This window comes from Macrosteles quadrilineatus, unplaced genomic scaffold (assembly GCF_028750875.1).
Source record: "Macrosteles quadrilineatus isolate MER2022 unplaced genomic scaffold, UCM_ALF_1.0 Scaffold_1__1_contigs__length_201487025, whole genome shotgun sequence".
In the NCBI taxonomy this organism is placed as follows: Eukaryota; Metazoa; Arthropoda; class Insecta; order Hemiptera; family Cicadellidae; genus Macrosteles; species Macrosteles quadrilineatus.
The window spans coordinates 48,224,306-48,249,819 of NW_026542594.1; the positions used below are offsets into that span (position 1 = coordinate 48,224,306).

The window sequence follows — 25,514 nt, forward strand, 5'->3', positions numbered from 1 at the left end:
ATGGCCGAGTTATCCAGACTGCCGGGTTATCGAGTGCCGAGTTTGCGGGACTCTACTGTAGCACGAAAAATATTTATGAGTGGAGTAAAGAATAAAGAAGTGGCAATAGTACCAAAATCAAAAGATCAAAGATTTTGAAAATGCATTTTTTTTTTTATAGACATAAACCTTCTTGTAATGATAACTTATATTGGAGATATTGGCAATGAATAATGAAATGTATAACTAAATTTAAAAGTTCAACAGGGCCAATATATAATAAATTATTTTAATCCACTTAAATAATGTGGATTAAAAATAATTTATTATATATTGGCCTTGTTGAACTTTTAAATTTAGTTATACATTTCATTATTCTTCTTGTAATGGCTGATTTGAATTGGGAACTAGATAACTAATGTTGATAAAGTGTTTTCAAATCCTAAAAGTGTGTTTACTTTTTTTTAAAAGCCCCCAAACAAATATTTTGTATATTTTATTTTTCTTTTTAGTGAATTCCCCATAGGGAATAAGCTATTACCGTAGGTCTCATAGTAAAACCTAGACCCGGGACCGATTTACTTTTTCGTTTTGAGGTCCCCAGAGACCAAAAACACCATCCGTTCAAATTTATATATATATGTGTTCGTTAGCACGATAACTTGAGCAAAAATGATCCGATTTTGATTAAATTTGGTACAAACGTGTAAACCTACATTTATTCGAAGGAGTTCGCGAACCAGCATAATCGCACCATGGGAACAGGGGTTGATGGGGGATTTTATGGGGTAAAAATTAGGTTTTCCCACTTTTGACCCTAAAAACAAAAAAATTGCAATTTCTTTCTAAACCATTTTGTAGAGCTTAAAAAAATAAATAATTTAGTATATTGAAGCACTGTAGTATGCCTAACAGTCACAGAGAAAATTTAAAAAAAGTGTAATTTAAAATTCCCATGTTATTCTTATGGAGAAAATGAAAACTGTTGTAGTTTACTTTTTTATAGATATAATATGTTGATAAAATTTGGCAAATCTATTTATTTCATCCTATAATATTGACGTATGGTCAAAAAACACTTTTTACCTTCCCCGTAGCAGCAAACCTAAGCACTAGTTTAGTTATTTTTAAATCTATCTAAAGTCATTTAAATTGGGAATAAATATGTCTTGTTTATGGAAATATTTTTGTAAAAATGTAAGCACACATGTTGGAATTCGCTAAGTCTGCAGGTTTGCGGTAGGGGTATTTCAAATTATGACCACACAAAAAATATTTTATGGTTTTTTTTTTTATTTTAGCGAATTTTTTTAACAGGGAATAAGCTATTACCATAGTACTCATGGTAAGACCTGGACTTTTTCGTTTTGACGTCCCCAGAGGCTAAAAACACCCTCCGTTTAAATTCATATATATATTATGATATTAATATTTTATCTAATATATAAAATTCTCGTGTCACAGTGTTTGTCTGCAAACTCCTCCGGAACGACTTCACCGATCGTTATGAAATTTGGTGTGTAAATTCTGTAGGTATGCGAATCGGACGTAAACTATTTCCCGTTTCGAAATTCTTAAAAGGGCTCCGCCCCAGTGGCTCTGGAGTTTCCCATGTTAACCTTATGAGAAATGGAATTAATGAATCTTAACAGCTGTTTCAATTAAACAAGTCGGTTCTGTTCTATGATGTTCAATAGCATTAAAGTTACAAGGATTACCAACAGGGTGCAGCACTATTATTTCTTTTACATTTATGACAACAGCTAATTTGCAACCGAAAGGTGAGTGAGCGTAGCGAACGAACTTCAACCTGGAGGCGAGTGAGCGTGGCGAATGAGCTAACCTGAAGGCAAGTGAGCGCAGCGAACGAGCTCCAACCTAAAGGTGAGTGAGCGTAGCGAACGAGCTCCAACCCAAAGGTGAGTGAGCGTAGCGAACGAACTTCAACCAGGACGTGATTGAGCGATGCGAACGAGATCATCTTGAAAATTAAACGTAACGGTACTTTCTTTCCATCGGTCTGTCTTAGGGGAAACCTATAACTTAGGCGATACGAAGTTCGCCGGGTCAGCTAGTATATATATATATATATATGTGTGTGTCCGTTAGTGTGATAACCATAGAACTATAAACATGGAACGCTGAGCCAATGCAGCGAAAACGGCAGCGGAAGGCCTCTCCCCACCACAAGTCAGTGGACAGAGCGGCACTGTCCCATGTATTGGGTAATGGGTAATAGGCTAGTCAAACTAGAGTCAAAATAAGCCTAACATCAAACTTAAAGCAATAGAAATGAAATATATAGGAATTTGTCAACAAAGGGGTCCACAACATCATACTAAAAATCAAGAAAAATCAAAGTGGCGGAAAGCCGCCATATTGGAAAAAAGCTTCCGCCATATTGGATTTGTGTAAGCTTTTAGTAAAATGGATATAGTTTGACAACTAAGTGTCTTAAAAATCTCCGGTTTGTTTTAATAGCTTCCTCATTAAGTCAACTTCAAGATAACAACAACTTTTATATCATTTAATTATTTTTTTGTTTAAATGAGACAGCTTTAAATAAAAAAATACCAAATTTCAAAGATTAATTTGAGTAAAACCTTAAATTTTTTGCAAATACAAACTCAGATGATATGAAAATACATATTTTGTGGCTATTAAAATAATCTGCATTAAATTTTGAACAATAATAATCATCACATCAGTTTGTAATACATTGAAATACACTTTGAGGTGGGAAAAATTGCTTTAAGAAAATTTAAGCAATATTTTGAAATCATTTACACAGGATAATATACAAAAAAAATCTGACAAAATCCGATCATGGGAAGACTGAAAAAGTAGACGTTTTCAAACATACCAAAATTAAATTTTTGATAATAGACAATTACAGTAGTAGTCAGAGAAATATATGATATGACCTTAACATTTTTTCAATGAAATGTTTTATAGTTTTATTTTTAGTGTTGGGGTGGCAGAGTGACATACTAAAAGTTGTTAAAAAATTATTCTTGGAAAAACCCCTAAAACGACTATGAAAAATGGCGGCTTTCCCAAAAATTTACTAATAAAAAAACCACATGCATTTGTATGAACATTTTTCGAGAAATTGACTTGGTACCACTGCTGATATTTATTCATTTTCTAGTTCCTAATTTCGATAGATAATCCTTTTTTGACCGCCATCTTGGAATGACATATTGGATATAAATAAAATATTTTAAATGTAATGATAGTTTTGTGACACATAAATTTAAACTAGATTTTCACGATGATTTCAATTCTGGAATACTTTTTTAGATATCCTTTTTAGTTTTCAAACGAAAACTCTACACCATACATTTCTTATAAACGTTTTGTACTTTGAAATAAACAAAAAAATGATATTTCTTACATCTCCAGTTATTATTTACGCTTGCAGTCCGTTCTAGCCTTAAACTATTCAGTGATGTAAGGGCTGTCATTTAATTATTTGGGTTATTGATCATTAAAATCAGAAAATTTTGAGACGAGCTACAAACCACAACACAATATGAAATTGACCTTTTTAGAAATAAGTTGTTATTAAAATATTTATATCTCGGGTTGTATTAACAACACGATTTATAAATCTTCATATATTATCTTTATAAAAAACGTCACCAAGTTCTTTCTGGTCTCAAAATACCCAGTACATTATTGGCTTTAATTTTATTAATTACTAAATAAAATCTGACAAATTTAGAATGAGACATGGACTTTTATTTAAAACTAGCAGTTATCCAGCGCAAAACTAGCAGTTATCCAGCGCGCGTTGCTGCGCTAATAACTATTATTTGAAATTGTATTTTTTTTCTTTACAATGAATAATAAAAACGTATACCAAAAACAAATATAGAATTGTATTTTTTTAATTGCCAGTGGATAAACTATGTTTTTTTTTCATTTGGTTTATAAATATATAAGTTTTTTAGGCGTACCTAATATCTCGTGAGCACTCAATACAGCTGTCCGTGTGTAAAGCATACATTTTCTAAACTTAAACCGGCGACAGTCAGCGATTGCCCTTGTGTCTTATAATGGTGACTGCAAAAGAAAAACGCAAGGAAATTGTAGTCGCTTCAATTCAAAGGGTAATTCGAATGAAATCATTGGTATTCTAGGGATTAAGACTACTAAGACGATTAAGACTATTTCTCGTTTAAACTTACTACTGATGATTTTTGTTTGAATCAGATTTGGTTTAATGTTTTTAATCGTCAGTCTGGTTCCGTTGCACAGCATCCGTGGATTTAAGTTTCGCATTAGTATTATTTGAGCTCTTCTTTTAATGACAGTAATGTGGTGGGTTAGTGACAAATTGGGAGGCATTTGAATACCTGACATAGCTCACACGATTATTTTTCACTGAATAATTTATGTTAGATTGTGTGGGTATAGAACAAAAGATAAAGTTATTTAGGCATTGCTATCCCTTTTAATGTGTATAATACTTTGATAAAAGTTTTTATGTTTACATATTTAACATTGAAGAATTCACACGTTTTTCAGTGCACTGGTATGCTGTGTTTGGGTTTAATATATATGGACTTATCCAAAAGTAAAATAGTTTTCTGTGCTGCATTCTGTGAAAACAGTGTGGCACTACTTCAAATCATGAGTAAAACAGAATGATGCGATTGTTCAAGCCTACAAAACAGTTGGTGAAAGTAAACAAACTGCTTTTAAATTATATTTATTGGTATGTATTGTAGTTCCAAAAGTCTGACAATCGACCCCTTAAAACCCTCTGGGGCGGAGCCCTTATGACGGATCTGCACCAAACTTCACACACACCATCACGCTCATCAAGCAAGTAAGGTGAATAATGCTTAATAATGCCTGAAAGTTTCACTACAATCTGTCTAGCGGTTTCGGAGTCTATAGTGCTCATACATACATACATACATACAACTTCCTCTTTGTACATCCTCATTTTGTACTTCCTCTTTTATAGGTATAGATAAAATAATTTTTATTTTGTGAAATGTCTTTAGTTAAAGACGTTTATCCTAAATTCTAAATAAATAAATACGTAATCCATAGCTAAAATAAGAGTCAATACTTTGCCGAATTATTTAAGACTATAATAATTTTTGCAGTTATTCAAGATTGAAGATATATGTATTTAACTAAAGACAGTTTTCAAAATAAAATAAAATAATTTTAAATGAAGGTTCATGAGTCAATTTAGATTTGTCAGATTTTATTTAGTGATCAATAAAAATGAAGCCAAACATTTAATAAATAAATTCAGACCATAAATAACTTGGTGACGTATAGACAACCCAAAATATAAATCTTTGAATAAAAACTGATTTCCTAAAAAGTCAATTTAAGATTGTGTTGGGGTTTGTAGCTCGCCTCAAAACATTCTTATTTTAATTATCAATAGCCAAAATAATCAAATGACAGCCCTTACATCACTGAATAATTTAAGGCTAGAACAGACTGCAAGTGTTAATAATAACTGGAGATGTAAGAAATATCATTTTTTTAAATTTCAAGGTACGAAACGTTCATAAGAAATGGTAAAGTTTTTGTTTTAAAATATCTTAAAAACGAAAAAGGATATTTAAAAACGTATTTCAAAATTAAAATCAGCGTGAAAATCCAGTTTAAAATGATGTGTCGCAAAACTATCATTAAATTTAAAATATTTTATTTATATCCAATATGGCGATCTAAGATGGCGCTCAAAAAAGGGTTATCTATCGAAATTAGGTACTAAAAAACGAATAAATATCAGCAGTGTACCATTGCAAGTTCTAAAAAAATGTTCATAAAAGTGCATGTGGTTTTTATTTTATTAGTAAATTTTTGGAAAAGTCACCATTTTTCATAGTCGTTTTAGGGGTTTTCCCGTGGATAACTTTTAACAACTTTTAGTATGTCACTCTGCCACCCCAACACTAAAAATAAAACTATAAAACGTTTCATTGAAAAAATTTTAAGGTCATATCCTATATTTCTCTGACTACTACTGTAATTGTCTATTATTAAAAATTGAATTTTGGTATGTTTGAAAACGTCTACTTTTTCAGTGTTCCCATGGTCGGATTTTTGTTTGAATATTATCCCGTATAAATGATTTCAAAATATGGCTTAAATTTTCTTAAAGCAATTTTTCCCACCTCAAAGTGTATTTCACCCAGATTAGATGTAGCGGTGCAGCGCGCCTCACCGCTAGCGTTCCAAGTAGAAGACTAATAACAAATATATCACATAATATATCCCATCTTCAAGGCAAGATACAAACTGATGTGATGATTATTATTGTTCAAAATTTAATGCAGATTATTTTAATAGCCACAAAATATGTATTTTCATATCACCTGAGTTTGTATTAGCAAAAATTTAAAGGTTTTACTGAAAAAAACCTTTGAAATTTGGTATTTTTAAATTTAAAGCTGTCTTATTTAAACAAAAAAATATTTAAATGATATAAAAGTTGTTAATATCTTGAATTAGACTTAATGAGGAAGCTATTAAAACAAACCGCAGATTATTAAGACGCTTAGTTGTCAAACTATTTCTATTTTACTAAAAGCTTACATAAATCCAATATGGCGGAAGCTTTTTTCCAATATGGCGGCTTTCCACCACTTCGATTTTTCTCGATTTTTAGTATGATGTTGTGGACCCCTTTGTTGACAAAATCCCAAATATTTTGTTTCAATTGCTTTAAGTTTGATGTTGGACCGTATTTTGACTAGCCTATAATGGGTGCATTACGTTTTCAACACATTTCGTCAGATTTTCTGGCAATTTCATGATTATTAACCTAATGACTTATCAGCTCATTAATTCAAACCACTAATTCTATACCGACGTACACAATAATTTAGAAATCATGCATCAATGCAATAAAGGCAAACAAATGGATACTATAGAAGAATTCGAGATCTAAAGAGCATCAAAACAATAACCCGACCATATATTAAATGAACAGCTGTCCTTCAAATCAAACATAATTTACAATACTTCCATCCACATTATCAACCAAAGTAAAAAAAACCAGAGCAAAGATAAGGGGTGAGAAGGGGAGGGGGTCCCAACTCCCGACACGGGTCAGTCATGACTCATCATCTCCCGGTTACACAACTCATGTTCGGACTACTTGGCCAAGTTTTTTTATTGTAAATACTTAAATGTTTCGTATGTGTTTCGTGTTATGTGTCCTGAATGTGCCGACGAATCCATCCACGGATGAGAAGACCATGTTTTAACGTTCCTACAACATGAAGATGAGTTCGCTTAGCAGCACGAAACGGCCGTAGTTATTTTATAACTTAAGGAACAATCAACGCAACAGGTAAATTAAACATTTTATTATTTATAAATTAAACATCATGAAATAATATGCCTACAATTCTAATAAATTAGAGTGTTTCCTAAAAAATCCAAAATCAGAGTTTATGATAATTAACAGAAACTCTAACGCTTCAGTAACACTGTTACTTAACTTGTGCCGTTAATCTAGCTTTAATTTCCTTGTTATAAAAAAATGTGTGTGAATTGGAAAGCAAATTTGCTAAAATTAAACATGCTTTTGTTTGCAGACTTTTTTTGCAATATATAGATAATCTTTGCAGTTGTGTGTCACGCAGTATACAGGCATGTCATCGTATTAAACAGTTTTGAATTAAGTAATTAATTAAACAATTAGGATAGTGAAATAGTGATGCGAAACACGGGCTAGGGGCATGTGCCCTATAGTACACTCTGCACCACAACACTGACTTGTGGTGGGGGGAGCCGAGTAGAGTCGGCTCGTTTCCAAGCGCCTAGTGCAGCTTGAGTTGGCATTCCACCGCAGCTTGAGTTGGCATTCCACTTGTTGTAGTTTTATGGTGATAACTCGAAATTGATCGGGTTTTGACAAAATTTTGTAGAAACGTGTTTAAGCCTATGTTTATTCGAACGAGTTGTGAGGTGTTTATGTCGGGTAGGGCACCTATCCTAAACTTACCTCCGATTTGCTCGGACCGCTCAGGAGTAGTCCAGGGTTCTAGCTGAGTCTCCGTCGCTTGCTAATCGCTTCTCGATCTTCGTATACGTTTTCTTCGTCGTCCTACACGCACACGATACTATGGTTGTATGTCAGCACAACGACGCACTGACCAGGAATATATCGGAACTAAATACGATGCTTCTAGGAGAACGAAAATACGTCACCAGCTTCTAGGTCTAACAAAAGGTATCGCTTCTCGAATAAAAACTAAAAATAAAACTCTCGTAGTGAAATAAAATGTCGTCACACGCAATAACAAAATAACGAAATGAAATGAATCAGCGCTAATATGCCAATGAACTTCTTGGCTTCGAAATATAACTAAATAAAAATACTTTTAGATAAAATAAAATAAAACCACTTTCTATAAATAAACTAAAAAGTGTAGGCTACTGCGGCACCGCACTCGCAGTGCCGGCCTGAGAAATACAATACGCTAATCTCTTACAACTAAGGTGATCGTAAATAATAATAACTTTTACTCGCCAAAGTAAAACGGGGAAAATAAGATTATATTTAACGTAATGATATACCACAGTACTTACGTCTGACGATACTTCGCTCGATTTATTATTATCGCTTTTATGTTGTCTCGCACGTTGCGAGTCGAATCCACGACCTAAGCTCGCAGGTTCGCTGCACGCTCTAGAGGGAGGGTGTTTGGCGAACAAGCGCTCGCCATCGACTGCCTTAAGAAATGTCCACTGTCCGGCGGTCTAGGCTAATCCCCACCACGACTACGTCAGCGCCCCGAGGTCGCGGTGGTCAAGTCACGAACTAGGAGACTTGACCTGCAGTGGACATGTCTGACATTGTTGTCAAGCGCGCTCAAGCCTTCGCGGCCTTTAAATAATTAAAACGAACCCCCCAATAAAATGTGACCATTACACCCCCTTTTCACTTTGGCGAGAAAAAAAAAACAAACAAAAAAAGGTACCTGCCTCGTACAAACGCTTCTTCTAGTAGGCGAGGCGACAAACCTTCCCCGCACCCAACGCTCGGCCCTTCTTCTCTGGCGGGGAGAACGCTCTCCTCTCACGCCTATGCAAAAGAGAAGTATCGACCTGTTCATCTTTATAACGTCGGAACGCATAGCAGGATCTGTCATATTTGCGAACGTCTCGTCTCCATAAGGGCCAGTAATACTGCTCGCCAACTTTACTAGCAGTCCTTTCAACGCCGCGGGAGAGTCGTGCATCTCCCTCACAATTGCTGTTCGCTCGTTTTTTGGAACACACCTCCTCCTCTGATCGCGACTATCACCGTCCGTATCCTTCCGACCGTTCAACCGAAATAGTTTTCTGCTACGAATAATGTATTTATCGAAACTCCCGGGATTAACATTCACCTTGGTCCAAAGTTTATCGTACCATCTGTCTGTGCCACCAGATCGTTTTTTTAACCTTTCTGGATCACTCCCGGGTGTTTTAGCGTCCGAATTAACGCATACTTGAATGGGACACACCGCTGTCTCGATGGAGGTATGCTCGGCGACACCTTCTGCCTGTCGCGATAACGCACCAGCCACATTGTTGGCGGTACCTGTCTGGTACTGAGTCTCAACACCGTGCCGTTCGTTCACTCCATCAGTGGCGTCCGGTCTCGTATTCTCTACCTCCACGTGGTATGTCACCAAGTTCAGTCGCTCTAAGCTATCGATCCCGAGAACTATGTCACTGGTAAGCGTGGGAAGATACAGAGCATGGAACTCTTCCATTCGTCCTTTCAATAGACCTTTGAAGTGATAGGACTTGTCCGACTTCGAATAACTACCGTTGGCGAGTCTCACTACCATAGGAGTCAAAACAGACATAATTCCAGACTGTTCCAAGTGACGTGCCACCGCCGTGCCGATCAACGTGACTACGGCACCTGTATCTATTAGCGCGGCGAACTCTTGCCCTGCTATCGTCACTGATACGTGCGGTTGTCTGTCGTTGGTCTGAATCTGAACGTTCTCGGTTTCCGGGAATTTCTTAATTTTCTCTAACCAAGCGCTTCAGTCCGGGGAGGTCTTCGTAGAAGGCACTACTGAGGATTCAGTCGACCTCATTTGGTATTTTCCTCGACACCGACAATCGTGGGTTCGGATACCCACCTTTTTACAATAGAAACACTTTAGCGTTCTGGGCATACGGCAGTCACGAAACATGTGACCTTTCTTGTCACAGTTCCAACATGTGAGATATGATTTTTCTCTCATGTTATTCGGCCATCGCGGAACTGCATTGTTTTCTCGGGGTGAACCTCCGCGCTCACGCTCCGAGTGACGTCGTGGGTTCGTAGATGACGAGGTCCTCGTAAAATTACCCGTCCGGGGGTTCAGAGAGTTCTCTCGTGACCTACGTTGTCTTGCCTCTGACCGGAAGCCTACGCGCTTCTCGGTTAATCGTCCCGTCACGCCGTTTGATGACTGACACTCGCCAATCGTCGAAACTCTGAAATTATCTCCTGATTTATTATCGCGTCCTCATGGCCTGCAGACGCATGGTGGGAGGAACCTGGGGGCTCAAGCCGGCGCTCATGCACTGGCTATTTGTCTCCGTGGTAAGGTCCGCCATGACATACGGCTCACTCGTGTGGTGGCCCAAGATGGACTCAGTGTCGGCGGTGAGAGATCTGGCTGCCGTCCAAAGACTCGCCTGTCTCATCATCACGGGCGCAATGAGCAGCTGTCCGGGAGCCTCACTGGACTGCCTTCTCAACCTCACTCCGATTGACCTGCATGTCAAGGTCACTGCGAGGAGGACTGCCTACAGACTCCAGTGTGAAAACCTTTGGTTGGATGTTGGAGGATCCCGAGGTCACTCTCGGATCACTCAGCAGGTAAGAGGGGAGGTAATGGACATGCCCTCGGATCACATGCCGACTCGATTCTTCTTCGCCAGACCATTCACTGTCCTCCTTCCGTCCAGGGATGAGTGGATGTCCGGTGGGAATCCTCTTCCACAAGGCGACCTTGAATGGTATACTGGTTCTAAGGTAAGAAGTGGGACTGGGGCTGGAATTCATGGAGTGCAGAACGGGGTGGACATTTGTCTTCCTATGGGCACTCACCCAACTGTGTTCCAGGCCGAAATGACTGCGATTATGGTATGTGCTAGGGAAAACCTGAGGCTAGGCTTCAGGGACATCAACATTTCCATTTTCACAGACAGCCAGGCTGCGCTCAAAGCGCTTGATTCCTATGAATTTAATTCTAAGGTGGTCTGGGACTGCCTTTCTGCGGTATGTGACCTGGGCAGGCGCAACAAGGTAACGCTCTGTTGGGTTCCTGGGCACTCAGGGATAGAAGGGAATGAGGTGGCTGACAGGCTAGCAAATGTCGCGTCAGCCTCAGACTTCGTGGGACCACAGCCTTTCTGTGGAATCTCTCGTGGGCATGCATGTCACTCAGTCATGGCATGGGCTCAGGAGGAACACAGGAAAAGATGGGTTAGGCTTCAGCACCATAGGGTAAGCAAGCTCACCCTCTTCTCTCCTTCCCAGACGGTCGCCTCCAATGCCCTACGCTTGGACAGGAGGCGACTCAGACAGATCACAGGAATGGTCACTGGACATGGCTTTCTGAAATTACACCTGCATCGCTTGAGGATCCACAATGGTGACACTGCGTGTAGGAAATGTGGGCAATCAGAGGAGACTGCTGATCACCTACTCTACGACTGCACAGCTCTGAATGAGGTAAGGGACAGTACTCTTGGTGTAATGACAAGGGGCAGACACCTTCCTCAGGAGGAGCTCATTGACAGGATGCTTGAGTTCATTAAGCAACTCAGGTTTGACGGACTCTGAAGTACCATGTGGGGAGCGCAAAAAGCCCATCAGTGGCTGACGTGCAACAGGACAAGGTCCGCCCCTACAGAATCAATCAATCAATCAATCGCGTCCTCGTCTCGGGTGATAAGCCGTTTCGGGGACCAACGCTGCCAAAGGAGGGGGAGGGGGACGGAAAAGAGATTTTTCCCTAAAATAGCTCTCAACGTGTTCCGCTTGTCTGAGCATTTCGTCGACCGAGAAAAAATCGTGTCTCCTCATCGTCAACTTATATTCGGGTCTCATATTCGTATACAAAATATTCAATTGTTCGTGGAGACTGAGGGTTCCCTTGCGTCGCATGAGAGTAGTTAAAGCCACAACAAAGTTTCTAAAAGCTTCGTTGTCACCTTGAGTCCGACGCCGAATTTCTTCGTCTAGATTTCGCTGGTACCCCGGTGGTAGGAATTGTAGTTCGAAACTCGATCTAAATGACTCATAATTATGCCAGGAGTCTTTATAGTTTCGATACCACAACAGTGCATTACGATGGAGTAGTTCGGGGAGTGCTCGTATTATATCGTTCTTATTAATTTCGTAGGCCTCCATAAGCTCTTCCAGGCGTTCCAAGAAAGAAACGGGGTCTTTAGAGCCGTCAAAACGAACGTTCCACTTTCGAACTAGATTACACAACGCCGAGACGTCAACACCAACCTTACGAATTACGTTAGGATTTTCGTGACACGAAGGCAAACCACTACTGAATCCGTGATTCACGCTTGCCTGTGTAGGAATACCTAGTTGTTCGCTCGCGAATTCTCCGTACGATCGCTGACCGGTACCAGACACCGTAGGTCGATGAATCGAATCTGTAGAGTGGGAGGTGTCGAAAGCATAGTTAACACTTGGTCTGGTTAGTGTACTATACACTAACCCCTCGGAATTTGTAAAACGATCTGCTTGTGTTATATTGACTGGATAATTACTAGCCTGATTGTTGGTCTTATCAGCGCGCATCGTTAGGCTTGATAACGAGCGACAAACGTCCTCAAAGTTGGCTCCTGGAGGCAAACCAACTATCTCCCGTACTCTGTCCAGTTCCACACTTCGTATGTCACTGTTACCCGGTCGCGAGTCGACATATCCCGTGTCATAGCCGAGTGGAAGTGCAGACGCACCGTCCACGCTAACATTCACGTCCTTACCGTACACTGCTCGGGGAATGCTATGTTTCCAAAATTTACAAAAAGATCTTCGAAGTTCCTCAACTGTCCCCATATTAGGCAAACCGTATCGACTCATTTCGTAACGAAGTTCATCCTTGGTTAACGAGTGAATCCACCCAATTCGCGGGTCATCCTCTGAGGGACTCTTAGATGTCAACGTACGATCAGTCGTAGTAAGTAAATTTAAAGTCATTGGTACCATTAACTGTGACGTAGTTGTACCTACTTGACATTGTTGTCAAGCGCGCTCAAGCCTTCGCGGCCTTTAAATAATTAAAACGAACCCCCCAATAAAATGTGACCATTACAGAGTTCGCGAACCAGCATGATCGGACTATGGGAACGGGGGTTTATGGGGTAAAAATGGGTTTTTCCCATTTTTTACTCAAAAAACATAAAATTTCACAATTTCTCTCCAGACCATTTTGTAGAGCTTAAAAAAAGAAATAATTTTGTATATTGAAGTGTTGTTGTATGCCTTACGGAGATAATAAAAAAACTATCAATTTAAAATTTCCACATTATTCTTATGGAGAATAAGTAAACTGTTGTAGTTCGCTTGTTTATGGATATATTTTAATCAAATTTGGAAATTTTTTTTATTTCATACTAAGCTATAAACATTTCAATAAAAAAACCCACCTCGATACTTTCCCTGTAGCAGCAAACCTAGGTACTCATTACAATTAATGTTATTTAAATAGGAAAAAAAATCTGACTATTTTTAGGGAATATTTTTGTAGAAATCCAGCCAGGTAAATGGAAATTTGCTTAGTCTGCAGGTTTGATGCGGCGGAGGTATTATGTTTTACTTGTGTCCAATTTTATGCTGAATAAGAATCAAGCCCTCAAGTACAACAAATAATTTATTTTAGTCACTATAGGTACACAAAACCCAAAACATGTTTTTTGTATGAAATTAAATGCAAGTGTATGGGACAACAAGGGGTCAACTAATCCGAGTGGAAAGGGTAAAAATAAAAATTAGAAGAAAAAAATTATGGAGATATATTATGGATTAGTACCCACATAACAAATTTCATCAAAATTGGACCACAGGTGTGATTGGTGTGAAGTATAGCTCTGTATACATACAGACACACACACCCACACACATACATCACTTTGCAATCACTTTTCTGGGTTCAGGGGCACCCAAAACAGATAGGATATACCCAACAAAAACTCACAAAAAAAACAATAGCCAACTTTTTCCATATATGTAGTATGTACTATGTACCACCATGTACCTATGGTATAGAGGGAGAAATTAATAACTTACCCCTGCTGCAGCAAACATGCAGCATAAGTGAATTTCAATTTTTCTGATTTGGATTTTTACTATTTCCATCAACAAGTCATATTTATTCCTTTTTCAAATGACATTTCTCGTTTTGTCTCAGTTTGTGTACATTGCAGGGAAAATCTACACATATTGTTAGAAAGATATTTTCCTGTAGATGTGCAGAAAGCACAAAAAGTTAATTTAGAATGTTAACAAAATTAACACGGGCCTTATGGGTTACCATGCTGGTGACAAAAAAAACAACGAAATATAGGTCTAAACAGAAAACTAAAACAAATGGAAGAAATACCAATCACATGTTTTATTTACAGTGTGGGGTGAAAATAGGGAAGTCTGTAGGCCTACATTACTTATTTTTGGTTGAGTTTTCAACCACTAGACGACCTATTGAATAGTCATTGAATAGTAATTTATTCAGTCTTTAAACAATACATTATTGTAATTGACATCGTCATTATTATTGTAAAAGATATAAGATGCAATACTTATAATTATTAAAATTTGACATGAAAATTCCAAAATATAGGCTATTTATAGTGAAAATAAATCCATAAACAAGCAAACTTTAAAAGTTTTCTTTTTCTTCATTAGAATTTAAAATGAAAGTTACAGTTGATCGGATTTTTCTCCGAAGCCTTTAATTTTACAACAATGCTTCAATTCACTGAATTAATATTTGTCTTAAGCTCTAAACGGGCCACAATGAAAATTTGACATTTTACATCCAGTTTTCATTGTGGCGGCCCACTGCCAGTCACGGGAGAAAATTGTTAACAAATATAAATCTGTTTGAAAAAAATCTTTGTCCGCATTAAAAATCTGACATATCGCTGATATTTCTTGTGTCACGACAAACAAGATGGTATTTTGAACGAAGTTTGTAACGTCTTATTAACGATATGATATTAACGTCTTATAGCAAATGTTTAAACAATTAAAAGCAGCATAAAAACTATTGTGAATACAAATTTGAAAATTCATGAAAATGATAACAATAAACCTACCAATAAGCCATAAGAATTTCAGAAAGGTTGGTTTAGATAATTAAATTTTAAACTTCGGTGTTCGTGAAGAGTTTTTAAAAACCTGTACTTTTTATGATTTTTCAATTATATAAATTTGTCTGGTAAAAAGAAATTTTTTATTGTTACCACGTAAAATTTATTTAAACTAGCTTAGGCCTATATTTAAATTTTGATCAACAAAATCGAATCATCCATCTCAGAGATATTTTAGTTCAAACTTGAGTGCACATATTTTAGTTCAAACTTGAGTGCACATATTTTAGTTCAAACTCGAGTGCACATATTTTAGTTCAAACTTGAGTGCACATATTTTTCCCCCAACAGTGTGTAGTCTCCTGTAGTATCAATGAGAGAATTGAATTATTTATTTGCTAGTGTCTTAGCCTCCTAGGTTTATTCGCCGATTTGATCGTAAAAAATGGTCAAGTTGATATAGTTGAATCTGCATCTAGAGGTCTCTCTCTGATTTGACCCGCTGGGGGTCATATCGGTTCTAACTACGGCGCCTTCACGCAGTCCAAGAGGACAGTTGATGCAACCCGCATGACTATACTTCTATGAATATTTTTGTTAGTAGAGAATTTCTATTGATCGGTTAAGTTGTATCAGTTTAGCTGTTGTAAACTACTTGTCAGAGAGCTCTTACTAGTTTGAACAAATTTTCGCCATGAAAATGTATAGTAATTTTCATATAAATATTGTTATGATAGAGGGCCCCGTTTGGCAGAGCCCGTCGCACCATCGCGGGCCTTGGTCGTTGCCCTGGTAAAATTTCCTGAAAAATCCCTGCCAAGACTCGCGGGCCCCCCTAGCTCACAGGCCCGCAATTGTCGCCTCTGTGTAACACACTGTTCCCATGACCCGATCCAGTGGCGTAACAGAAGGGCCCGCAGGGCCCGCGATGCGGGGGGGCCCGGGAGCTGAAGGGGCCCGCGATCGGTGAGCGGGAAACGGCGAGCAGAGAGGCCCGTGAGACGAATGGAGGCCGAAAAATTGGAGTTCATTCTTATTTAAATGTATTATAAATCATTCAATAATTGTATTGAACAAGTAATAACATTGATGTTATTAATAATATGTTGTTATCAGTTATCGTTTAATTTCGTTAGGCCTCTTCAGTGATAACGAACTAGGGTAACAAATTTAAAGTGTTATAACATGGGTTTTTGATTATTATGCAATCTTACTTTCGTCACCGAGAAATATTTTACTTCTCGGTGATTTCGTACACTGCTTATGTCGTCTGCAAACATTTTGTTACTTTAGAGCCTGTAGTCATGAACGTTGGATGGGGCTTTTAATACGGTATTGTATTATTTTACATTTTAGTTTTGTCCTAATATTGATTGCATTTTGTTAAATACAATATACTGCTACTCTACTGACTGTGTTTGTTAGCCCATATCTTATTTTACCTCACAATTAACCAATACTAAAGACATTTGTTGTAAGATAAACACTTACAACATAATAAGACGCTTGAAATCCATACAAAGATAAAATAAAAAATGCAATAGGCTATTTTAGCCTGTGATAAAAGTACGTTAATCTATTAAGTTAACCAGCTTTTAGTGTATGAGATAATTATAACCAAAAATTAAACTAACCTAATAAATTAACACTTTCTCATCCTTCATTCATATTTGGGTTAAAATACGCACATAGTGGCGTCCCCATTTTAATAATTGATTGATTGCCTTTAATACTTTACTTTGAAATGGTGACCATACCAATGTAGGTATTTTAAGCCAAGAATTAATGGAGATGGGTGTAGGATGAGTGGCCCAACCTTTTAGTTTTGAAAGGGACTAAGGCCGGCATATTCCTTAGACACAGATGTTAATTAATAGCCAATACATCAAAAGGCAACTAAGGGGCCTAAGGGGGTTAATAGGGGAATTCGAACCACATTTTTGCCTTGTAATTAACAAATTAGTCTAATTATCAGGGTAATAAAAAATGATAACATGTGTGATAAATTAAATGTAAAATTTTTAACCTCCTTGATACAGTATAAACATTCTGATAGACGATGGAAAATAAGGGTTTTTTAAATTTGATATCAAAACTATTTACAATCACTAATATTTATATAATTATGAAGTGATGTAACCCTTTCATCAAACTACGACTATAATACTTTATACATCCTTTTATGGAACATAGCCCATAATTTAATATTTAAATTTTTAATTTAATATTTTTTTCATAATTTATTTACCACTCTTTTTATGATTAATCTGTTTGATCATTGTATCGGTGGTCCAAAAATAACTCTGGGGGGAGGGGGAGGGCGTTTGATTATGTTGTATCGGTGGTCTAAAAATAACTCCTGAGAGGGGGGGGCCCAAAAAATAAGTTTGCAGGGGGGCCCGTACAAATTTGTTACGCCACTGACCCGATCTTGCTGGTTCCCAAACTCATTTAAGTTTATCCTTCCCTACACTTACAAGGCAAATTTCATGAAAATGGAACCAAAATTACTTGAGTTGTCGCGGATTTCTCTGCAGCCACAGGAGTCGTTCATGATTTCACCGAGATTGGAGGAGAGGAAAATGCCTCTGAGCTCATGCAAGATAACACTTATTTTTCCGCAGCCTTAGGAGACGTTCCTGATTTCACTGTGATCGCAGAAGACAAAGATTATGTTTCCGGGATTGCGCAAGATGTCCACTAGCTCTCAGCGGTCACATAACTTTTCCATAATTTCACCGTAATCGCAGAAGACAAGGCGGTATTCCCGCGATCGCGCAAGATGTCAACTATTTCTCCGCGGCTATAGGAGATGTTTATGATTTCACGGCGATCGCAGAAGACAAGACAAGTGTTTCCGCGATAGCGCAAGATGTCAACTATTTCTCTGCGGCCATAGGAGACCTTAATGATTTCACCGTGATTGGAGGAGACGAAGATGATGTCTCCGCGATTGCGCAAGATAACACCTATTTTTCCCCAGCCATAGGATATGTTCATAATTTCACCGTAATCGCAGAAGACAAGGCGGTGTTCCCACGATTGTGCAAGATGTCAACTATTTCTCCGCGGCCATAGGAGATGTTCATGGTTTCTTGGCGATCGCAGAAAACAAAGACAGTGTTTCCGTGATAGCTCAAGATATCAACTATTTCTAAGGTTAGGTTAGGTTAAGTTATATTATAGGTATTTAGTTTGGTAGAGGAGTGGGCCGGGCATCTTCAGCACTTAGCAATTTTTGATGACTTTTCAAACGTGATTTTCTGGTTAAAAACGGCAGGTAAAAAGTGCCAGAGGGTGATTAAAATGTCCTAAATAATATTAAGAACACATTAAAAGTATAAAAAAAAACCTGCAGACTAAGCGAATTTCAACTTGTCTGATTAAATTTTTACTAAAATATTTCTATACATAAGACATATTTATTCCCAATTTAACTAACATTAGATTTAACGAGTGCTTAGGTTTGCTGCTACCGGGAAGGTAAAACGTGTTTTTTGACAATAGTATAGTATAGTATAGTATAGACAAATGGTACGTCAATAGTATAGGATGAAATAAATAAATTTGCTAAATTTTATCAACATATATCCATAAACAAGTAAACTACAACAGTTTTCATTTTCTCCATAAGAATAACATGGGAATTTTAAATTACACTTATTTTGAATTTTCTCCGCGACCGTTAGGCATACAACAGTGCTTCAATATACTAAATTATTTCTTTTTTAAGCTCTACAAGATGGTTTAGGAAGAAATCGCAGAATTTTTTGTTTTTAGGGTCAAAAATGGGAAAACCTCATTTTTATCCCATAAACCTCTGTTCCTATGGTCTGATTATGCTGGTTCGCGAACTCGTTCAAATAAACGTAGGTTTACACGTTTGTACCAAATTTCATAAAAATCGGATCATTTTTGCTCGAGTTATCGTGCTAACGGACACATATAATTATATATACACTAGCTGTACCCGCGAACTTTGCCCCGTTTAACCTTAACCTTTACCCCGGTTTTAAGTATTCGCATGGCTCATTCACGTCCTGGTTGAAGTTCGTTCGCTACGCTCACTCACCTTTAGGTTGGAGCTCGTTCACTGCGCTCACTTGCCTTCAGGTTAGCTCGTTCGCTACGCTAACTCGCCTCCAGGTTGAAGTTCGTTCGCTACGCTCACTCACCTTTTGGTTAGAAATTAGCTGTTGTCATAAATTAAAAAAAATTAATAGTGCTGCACCCTGTTGGTAATCCTTGTAACTTTTATGCTATTGAACATCATAAAACAGAACCAACTTGTTTAATTGAAACAGCTGTTAAGATTCATTAATTCCTTTTAAATATGAAAAACCATAAAGTTAACATGGGGAACTACAGAGCCACTGGGGCGGAGCCCGAAAGGATTTTTGGGATAATAATATGCTTTAATGTTAATCAGGAATTTGAGCTATCATCATGCCAAATTTCAGCCCAATCCGTCCAGTAGTTTATGCGTGATCTAGCAACACACACACACACAAACACACACACAAACTCACAAACTTTCAGATTTATAATATTAGTAAGATAAGATACCTAGGATATAAATAAATATATATATAGGCCTATATATGAATTTGAACGGATGGTGTTTTTGACCTCTGGGGACTTCAAAACGAAAATGTAAATCGGTCCCGGGTCCAGGTCTTACCATGAGACCTACGGTAATAGCTTATTCCCTATATGGGAAATTTGCTAAAAGCAGATTTTGTTGCACTTTTAGCGATTTTCAAACACAATTTTCAGGGTGAAATAGGCGTTTGCCCCAAAAGTGCCAAACGTAAAAAGTGTTCAAAATAGGCCAAATAATGAGATAAAACCATTTTTTCTAAATTTGTTAGACGCCCCCAAAGTAAACAAATACCAGAAATGGTAACCAAACAGTTTTTCATGCGTCTAAAATCGCCGATTTCTAGCATTTTTCTTGGTTTTCAAACACAAGTTTTCAGGGTGAAATAGGCGTTTCTCCCAAAAGTGCCAATTGTATTGTAAAAAGTGCTTAAAATGGTCTAAGTAATTTAGGTAGGCTAGATAAGGCAAAAAAATTCAATAGGGCCTATAGGCCTAACATAAGTAGTATAAGATCAGTATTACCCCTAACTTAAGTTTGGTAGATAAGGAAATAAAGTTCAGTAGCCTATTTTTAAAGGATGTTTCAACTATAGGCCTAGCCTATACTTGATAAGTTTGGCTACTTAAATTTCCGGTATTTATTCTGTATAGGTGCCTCTTCTGTAATTTTGATATCTTACTTTATAGTTTTTTACCTCCTGAATCCAAATATACCATTATTTTTAACCGCTGATGAATATTTATGAAGATATCGCAGTAAAAACAAACTTAACATTAGAATAAACAAGATAGGATGGATAACATTTCAAGTGATTCTGTAGTCAAATAACTTAATGTTCTCTATAGGCCTAATAGGAATTTCGTCACATTATGGAGATATAGATGGACTGGTGGACTAATTACATGTAGTTCTTATTTAGGCATGTCAGGGTGATAGGTCGTGCTTTATGTGGATTGGTGACTGCATTAAGTCCTTTGAAGGTAGGTTAGATTAGGTAAGTTAAAGTTTAGGTTATAATGTATCGAGTTGTTAGTTTATGTTTATCGAGTTGTTAGTTGACTGTTTTTGTAAAATTAAAATCCAGAAAAAAACACTTCAAATTACTATTTCAAAAATGCAGCTTTCTGACATCAAAAGGAGTTTGCTTACACATTCTAGAGGTTTGGTTAGGTTAGGCTATGTTAGAATAGCACCATTTTATTATGTAATTTCTAAACGGCGAAATATAAATCAATAAAATCATTAATAAGGATAAAATACTGGTAACAGTAATACATTATCTATATCTATATACTTATATTTAATACGCAAGCAGGTTTTTTGTGACAATCACTCCTCCGAAACTACTGTACCGATTGACATGTTTTTGGTGTCATTGGAAAGAGCGTAACGTGAAGTTGTGCAGGAAACTTTTTTTTAAGGGAAATAGTTAATGAGTGAGGCCCTAGGGCCCTTTAAAGTTTCATATTTCTCCATAAGATTAACATGGGAAACAAAAATTGTTATGAAACTCCAGCTGTTGTCAGAAATTAAAAGTGAGAAGAAGAGCATATGTTGATTTTAAACAGTCAATAAGTTTGCTAATTTAACAGTTTTCCACAAACATTTACTTACCGTACTTGGTTGAAATGAAATATTTACAATTTGAATTTTGGTTGGCGTAAATATTACAAAGGGAAAAAGCGGGAGACCCTGGATAATTTGATATACTAAACAGAAAACTGAATTAACACTGTGTTAATCATTAAAGAGCCGATTTGCATACTATGGAAACATAGGAAAGTCATAGAACACCACCAAGGAGAAGAAATAGAAATAATTTTGTTTTTATTATTATAATCGTTATTATGGACAAAATAATGCGGCTATGAGTAGGCCTAAGGCTATTAGTAGAAAACACTAAAAAACAAGATCAGCTTTTGAAAAATTATAAGATACTAGCTGTACCCGCGGGCTTTGCCCCGTTTAACTTCATACTTGAGCTCGTTCGCATGGCTCAATCACGTCCTGGTTGAAGTTCGTTCGCTACGCTCACTCACCTTTAGGTTGGAGCTCGTTCGCTGCGCTCACACGTCCTGGTTGAAGTTCGTTCGCTACGCTCACTCACCTTTACGGTTGGAGCTCGTTCGCTGCGCTCACTTGCCTTCAGGTTAGCTCGTTCGCTACGCTACCTCGCCTCCGGGTTGAAGTTTCAAATTAGCTGTTGTCAAATATTTAAAAAAATAATAGTGCTGCACTCTGTTGGTAATCCTTGTAACTTTAATGCTATTGAATATCATAGAACAGAACCAACTTGTTTAATTGAAACAGCTGTTATGATTCATTAATTCCATTTAAATATGAGTACTCATTAGGTTAACATGGGAAACTCCAGAGCCACTGGGGCGGAGCCCGAGAGTCCGATCAGAATAAAAACTACTTAGTTTTCCTATTTAATGCCTAAAGAATCAGTGTACCAAATTTCAGCCTCCTAGGTAAGTGGGAAGTGGGAGAATTAGTGATGAGTGAGTGAGTGAGTCAGTCAGTCAGTCAGTCAGTGAGGGCTTTGCCTTTTATAGGTGACTAGTCCCTGTGTAGAAGCTACGTCATAGACTAACCAACACAAGTAGACTTCTCATCCCATTGTAAATTTTGAAGCACGTTTTTCGTGTCTAGTTCATGTACGTGACACATGGGCGCTAGAAGCTGAAGTGATGTTTAGGGCAGCAAAGGACTGGTTTGAGACAAACAAATTAAAACTAAACCAAGACAAGACACAAAAAATCCTGTGCTCACTTAATTCAAACTTGGCTCAGGACGTTGTCAAGGTAAATCTGCTAGGCTTTACGATTGACCCAAAGCTGAGTTGGAAAGACCATGTGGATAACGTGGCTAAGAGGTTGTCGAGAGTAACACATCTTCTCAGGAAGTTAACGAGACTAGTTGATAAAGCTTACCTAGTTGTGGTCTACCACGCTTTATTCCACAGCCACGTTACTTACGGTCTCCAGCTATGGGGTCATGCAGCTAATGTCTCCAGAATCCTAAAGCAGCAGAAGAAAGCTCTGAGAATTATGACTGGCAGCGGGCGACAGGAGCACTGCAAGCCTATATTCGCTGACTTGGGCATACTCACCATACACAGTAACTACATCCTTCAATGTGTCAGCTACGTACACTCCAATGTAAATACCTTTACCACCAGACAGCAGGTGCATGCGCATAACACCAGACGCAAAAATCACATTGACGTACCCTTTGTAGGCTCAGCAGGACAAAAGACACTTTCCCTGTCATGGCCCTCAGACTGACCAATAAGTTGCCGGTTGCAGTAAGGGATTTAAACCACAATCAGTTTCAAGCAAGGTTAAAGTGTTGGCTAAAAGCTAGGCCGTATTACTCTCTCAAGGAATTCTTTGAGGACGACCTCACAGGACTCTAAATCTACCGCCATAAAGTTTTTAAAGTTTTTTAAGTTCTTTTGGTCTAATGACCATACGAAAGTCCGACTAAATGGAAGACTGTATATACTGTAAATAGTTTATTTTTTTTATAAATTGTAAATATTGACGCAGCCTATCCAGCTTATGCTGGTATCAAGCCAAGGAGGAGGTAATAAGGTAATAAGGTGATAGGTAGTGTCGACGAAACTTTGTTTCTATTATTTTAGGGTTAATTTCTTGATTTGTGCTTTACTGTTTGGTTATATAACTAGGGGACAGGTTATTGTTTATGATTAGATCGTATTATTTGGTTAAACAAGGTTTTAAATGGCTGTAATAACGGGAAACAAATTGTAAACAAAACACGACCTCTACATAAACCGTACAGAACTAACAATAAAATTGTCTTCAGCTGTTCCGTAAGGATGAGAAATCTACTAAGGGAGTATGTCTTATCTATGGCTACGCCTAGGCCTAGGCTATATTGAGTACCTAATGCAACTGAAGTCTCAACCTACCCAAAGTGTTTAAATATTAATTAATCAATAATTCAAACATGTAACTTACCTATAGCTAATACTAAGTATATCATGTCATTTTATGTATTAAATAGCCTACTAGCCTAGGACTTACCAGAAAGAGTGAAAGAGTTGATGGGATGAATTTAGTAGGCCTATGTGGATAATTTATGTTGTCAGCAACAGCAAGATATTTCAAACCATTGCCTAGTTTGATGAAATCTTAAACTACTCTAGTCTATCTATTTCTCTACCATTGAATCGTATAAACTTATGTAGGCTAAATAGCATTGAGTGTGAGTGATTCGGTCCCTTGTCTTTGTTGATTGTTATTAGTTTTTGCTTTTCAACATTCAACATACCATGATACTGTCCAGAAGCTGGTTAGTGTTGTTAAAGGCGTTGTTGATGATAATTTGTGTAAATACTCGCATTGACGACATAAGCTCTAACGTGGCTCTAACTAACTAAACATAATGATCTACAACAACAACAACATAACCTCTTTCAAAATCGAGCTATTTTAGGTTAATCTATTTTCTATTTATTCCCATAATCCTATTCCAAACATTCTGTCGTCTGCCCGTGCTCTCGCTCTGTGCCCTGTGCTATGTACAGAGTGCTGAATTTTTATTTCAGGTTTAGTGTTGCCTACAGTATTATTTTGAGGCTTCTGATTGGCTGAGGGAACATCATTACCGCAACGATACGGATTTACGCCAACGGCCTCGGTGGTGTAGTGGATAGAGTGATGGGCTGATAATCCGAAGGACCTGGGTTCGAATCCCACCCGTAGCACTATTTTTTGTATTGGACTTTTTCATTATCAACACGTTTGGTTGGTTTGGTTAGGTTATGATGGTTTAATTTTATAATTAACACATTATAAAATTGAATTTGACCCATTTATAGTTTTATTTTATGAACAGAAACATATTTTCGAATAAAACCTTCATTCGACTTTTCATTATCAGCAAGTCTGGTTAGTTTGGTTAGGTTATGATAGTTTAATTTTATAATTAAAAATTATAAAATAGGATTTGAGGCATTTATAATTTTATTTTATGAACACAACTATTTTTTCGATTAATAAACCTTCATTAGATTTTTTCATTGTCAGCACGTTTGGTTGGTTTGGTTAGGTTATGACTATTTAATTTCACAATAAAAAAACTATAAAATTGAATTTGAGGCATTTATAATTTTATTCAATGAACAAAACTAATTTTTCAATTAGTAAACCTACATTATAGTCAATCAGAAGCCTCTAAATGACACTGTTGGCAAAATAAATCCTGAAAAACAAATTGTGCGTACAGAGTACACTTTACACGATAGTCAGGTTGGGTAGCAGGAAAATATTTCAGTTCTGGCAGAGAGGCTGCAATTTTAGGTGGTTATAGTATACAAGTTTCTGAACCTAAAACCGCCCAGACCCCAATTTTTAAGGGCCTCGGTCGTCCGTAATGACGTCATCTGTTCAGTTCTTTTATCTAAAATTTTTCTTTAGCCTGGTTAGAATTTTTAAATTAGTAAAACAGCTGATGATTAGTGGATGTGTGTAATATTCCAAATCGCTTAAGTAATATCCGGCTCGAAGGACCATTAAATAATGTGGAGTGTTTGAGTAAATTAATGAAAAATTAAGAGAGAAAAAATAAAAGTCATGTT

At 37.3% G+C, this 25,514-nt stretch overlaps 2 protein-coding genes across 2 annotated transcripts in view; one reads left to right on the forward strand and one right to left on the reverse strand.

Annotated features, from left to right (window-relative positions):
* Positions 1–24,332, reverse strand: part of LOC128982949 (uncharacterized) — a 47,147-nt gene extending 22,815 nt beyond the window's left edge. Inside the window, exon 1 of the mRNA XM_054402050.1 lies at positions 23,959–24,332. The gene's annotated coding sequence lies outside the window, so the exon portion shown is untranslated. The remainder of the gene's footprint in view (positions 1–23,958) is intronic.
* LOC128996674 (uncharacterized) lies at positions 10,487–11,809 on the forward strand. The gene has a single exon (XM_054422109.1). It carries the CDS (start codon positions 10,487–10,489, stop codon positions 11,807–11,809), a length of 1,323 nt encoding a protein of 440 aa, XP_054278084.1.
* Positions 24,333–25,514: the final 1,182 nt, after the last annotated feature.

Coding starts and splice junctions, on each gene's coding strand:
- LOC128996674 (XM_054422109.1), top strand. CDS start 10,487: ATGGCCTGCAGACGCATGGTGGGAGGAACCTGGGGGCTCAAGCCGGCG.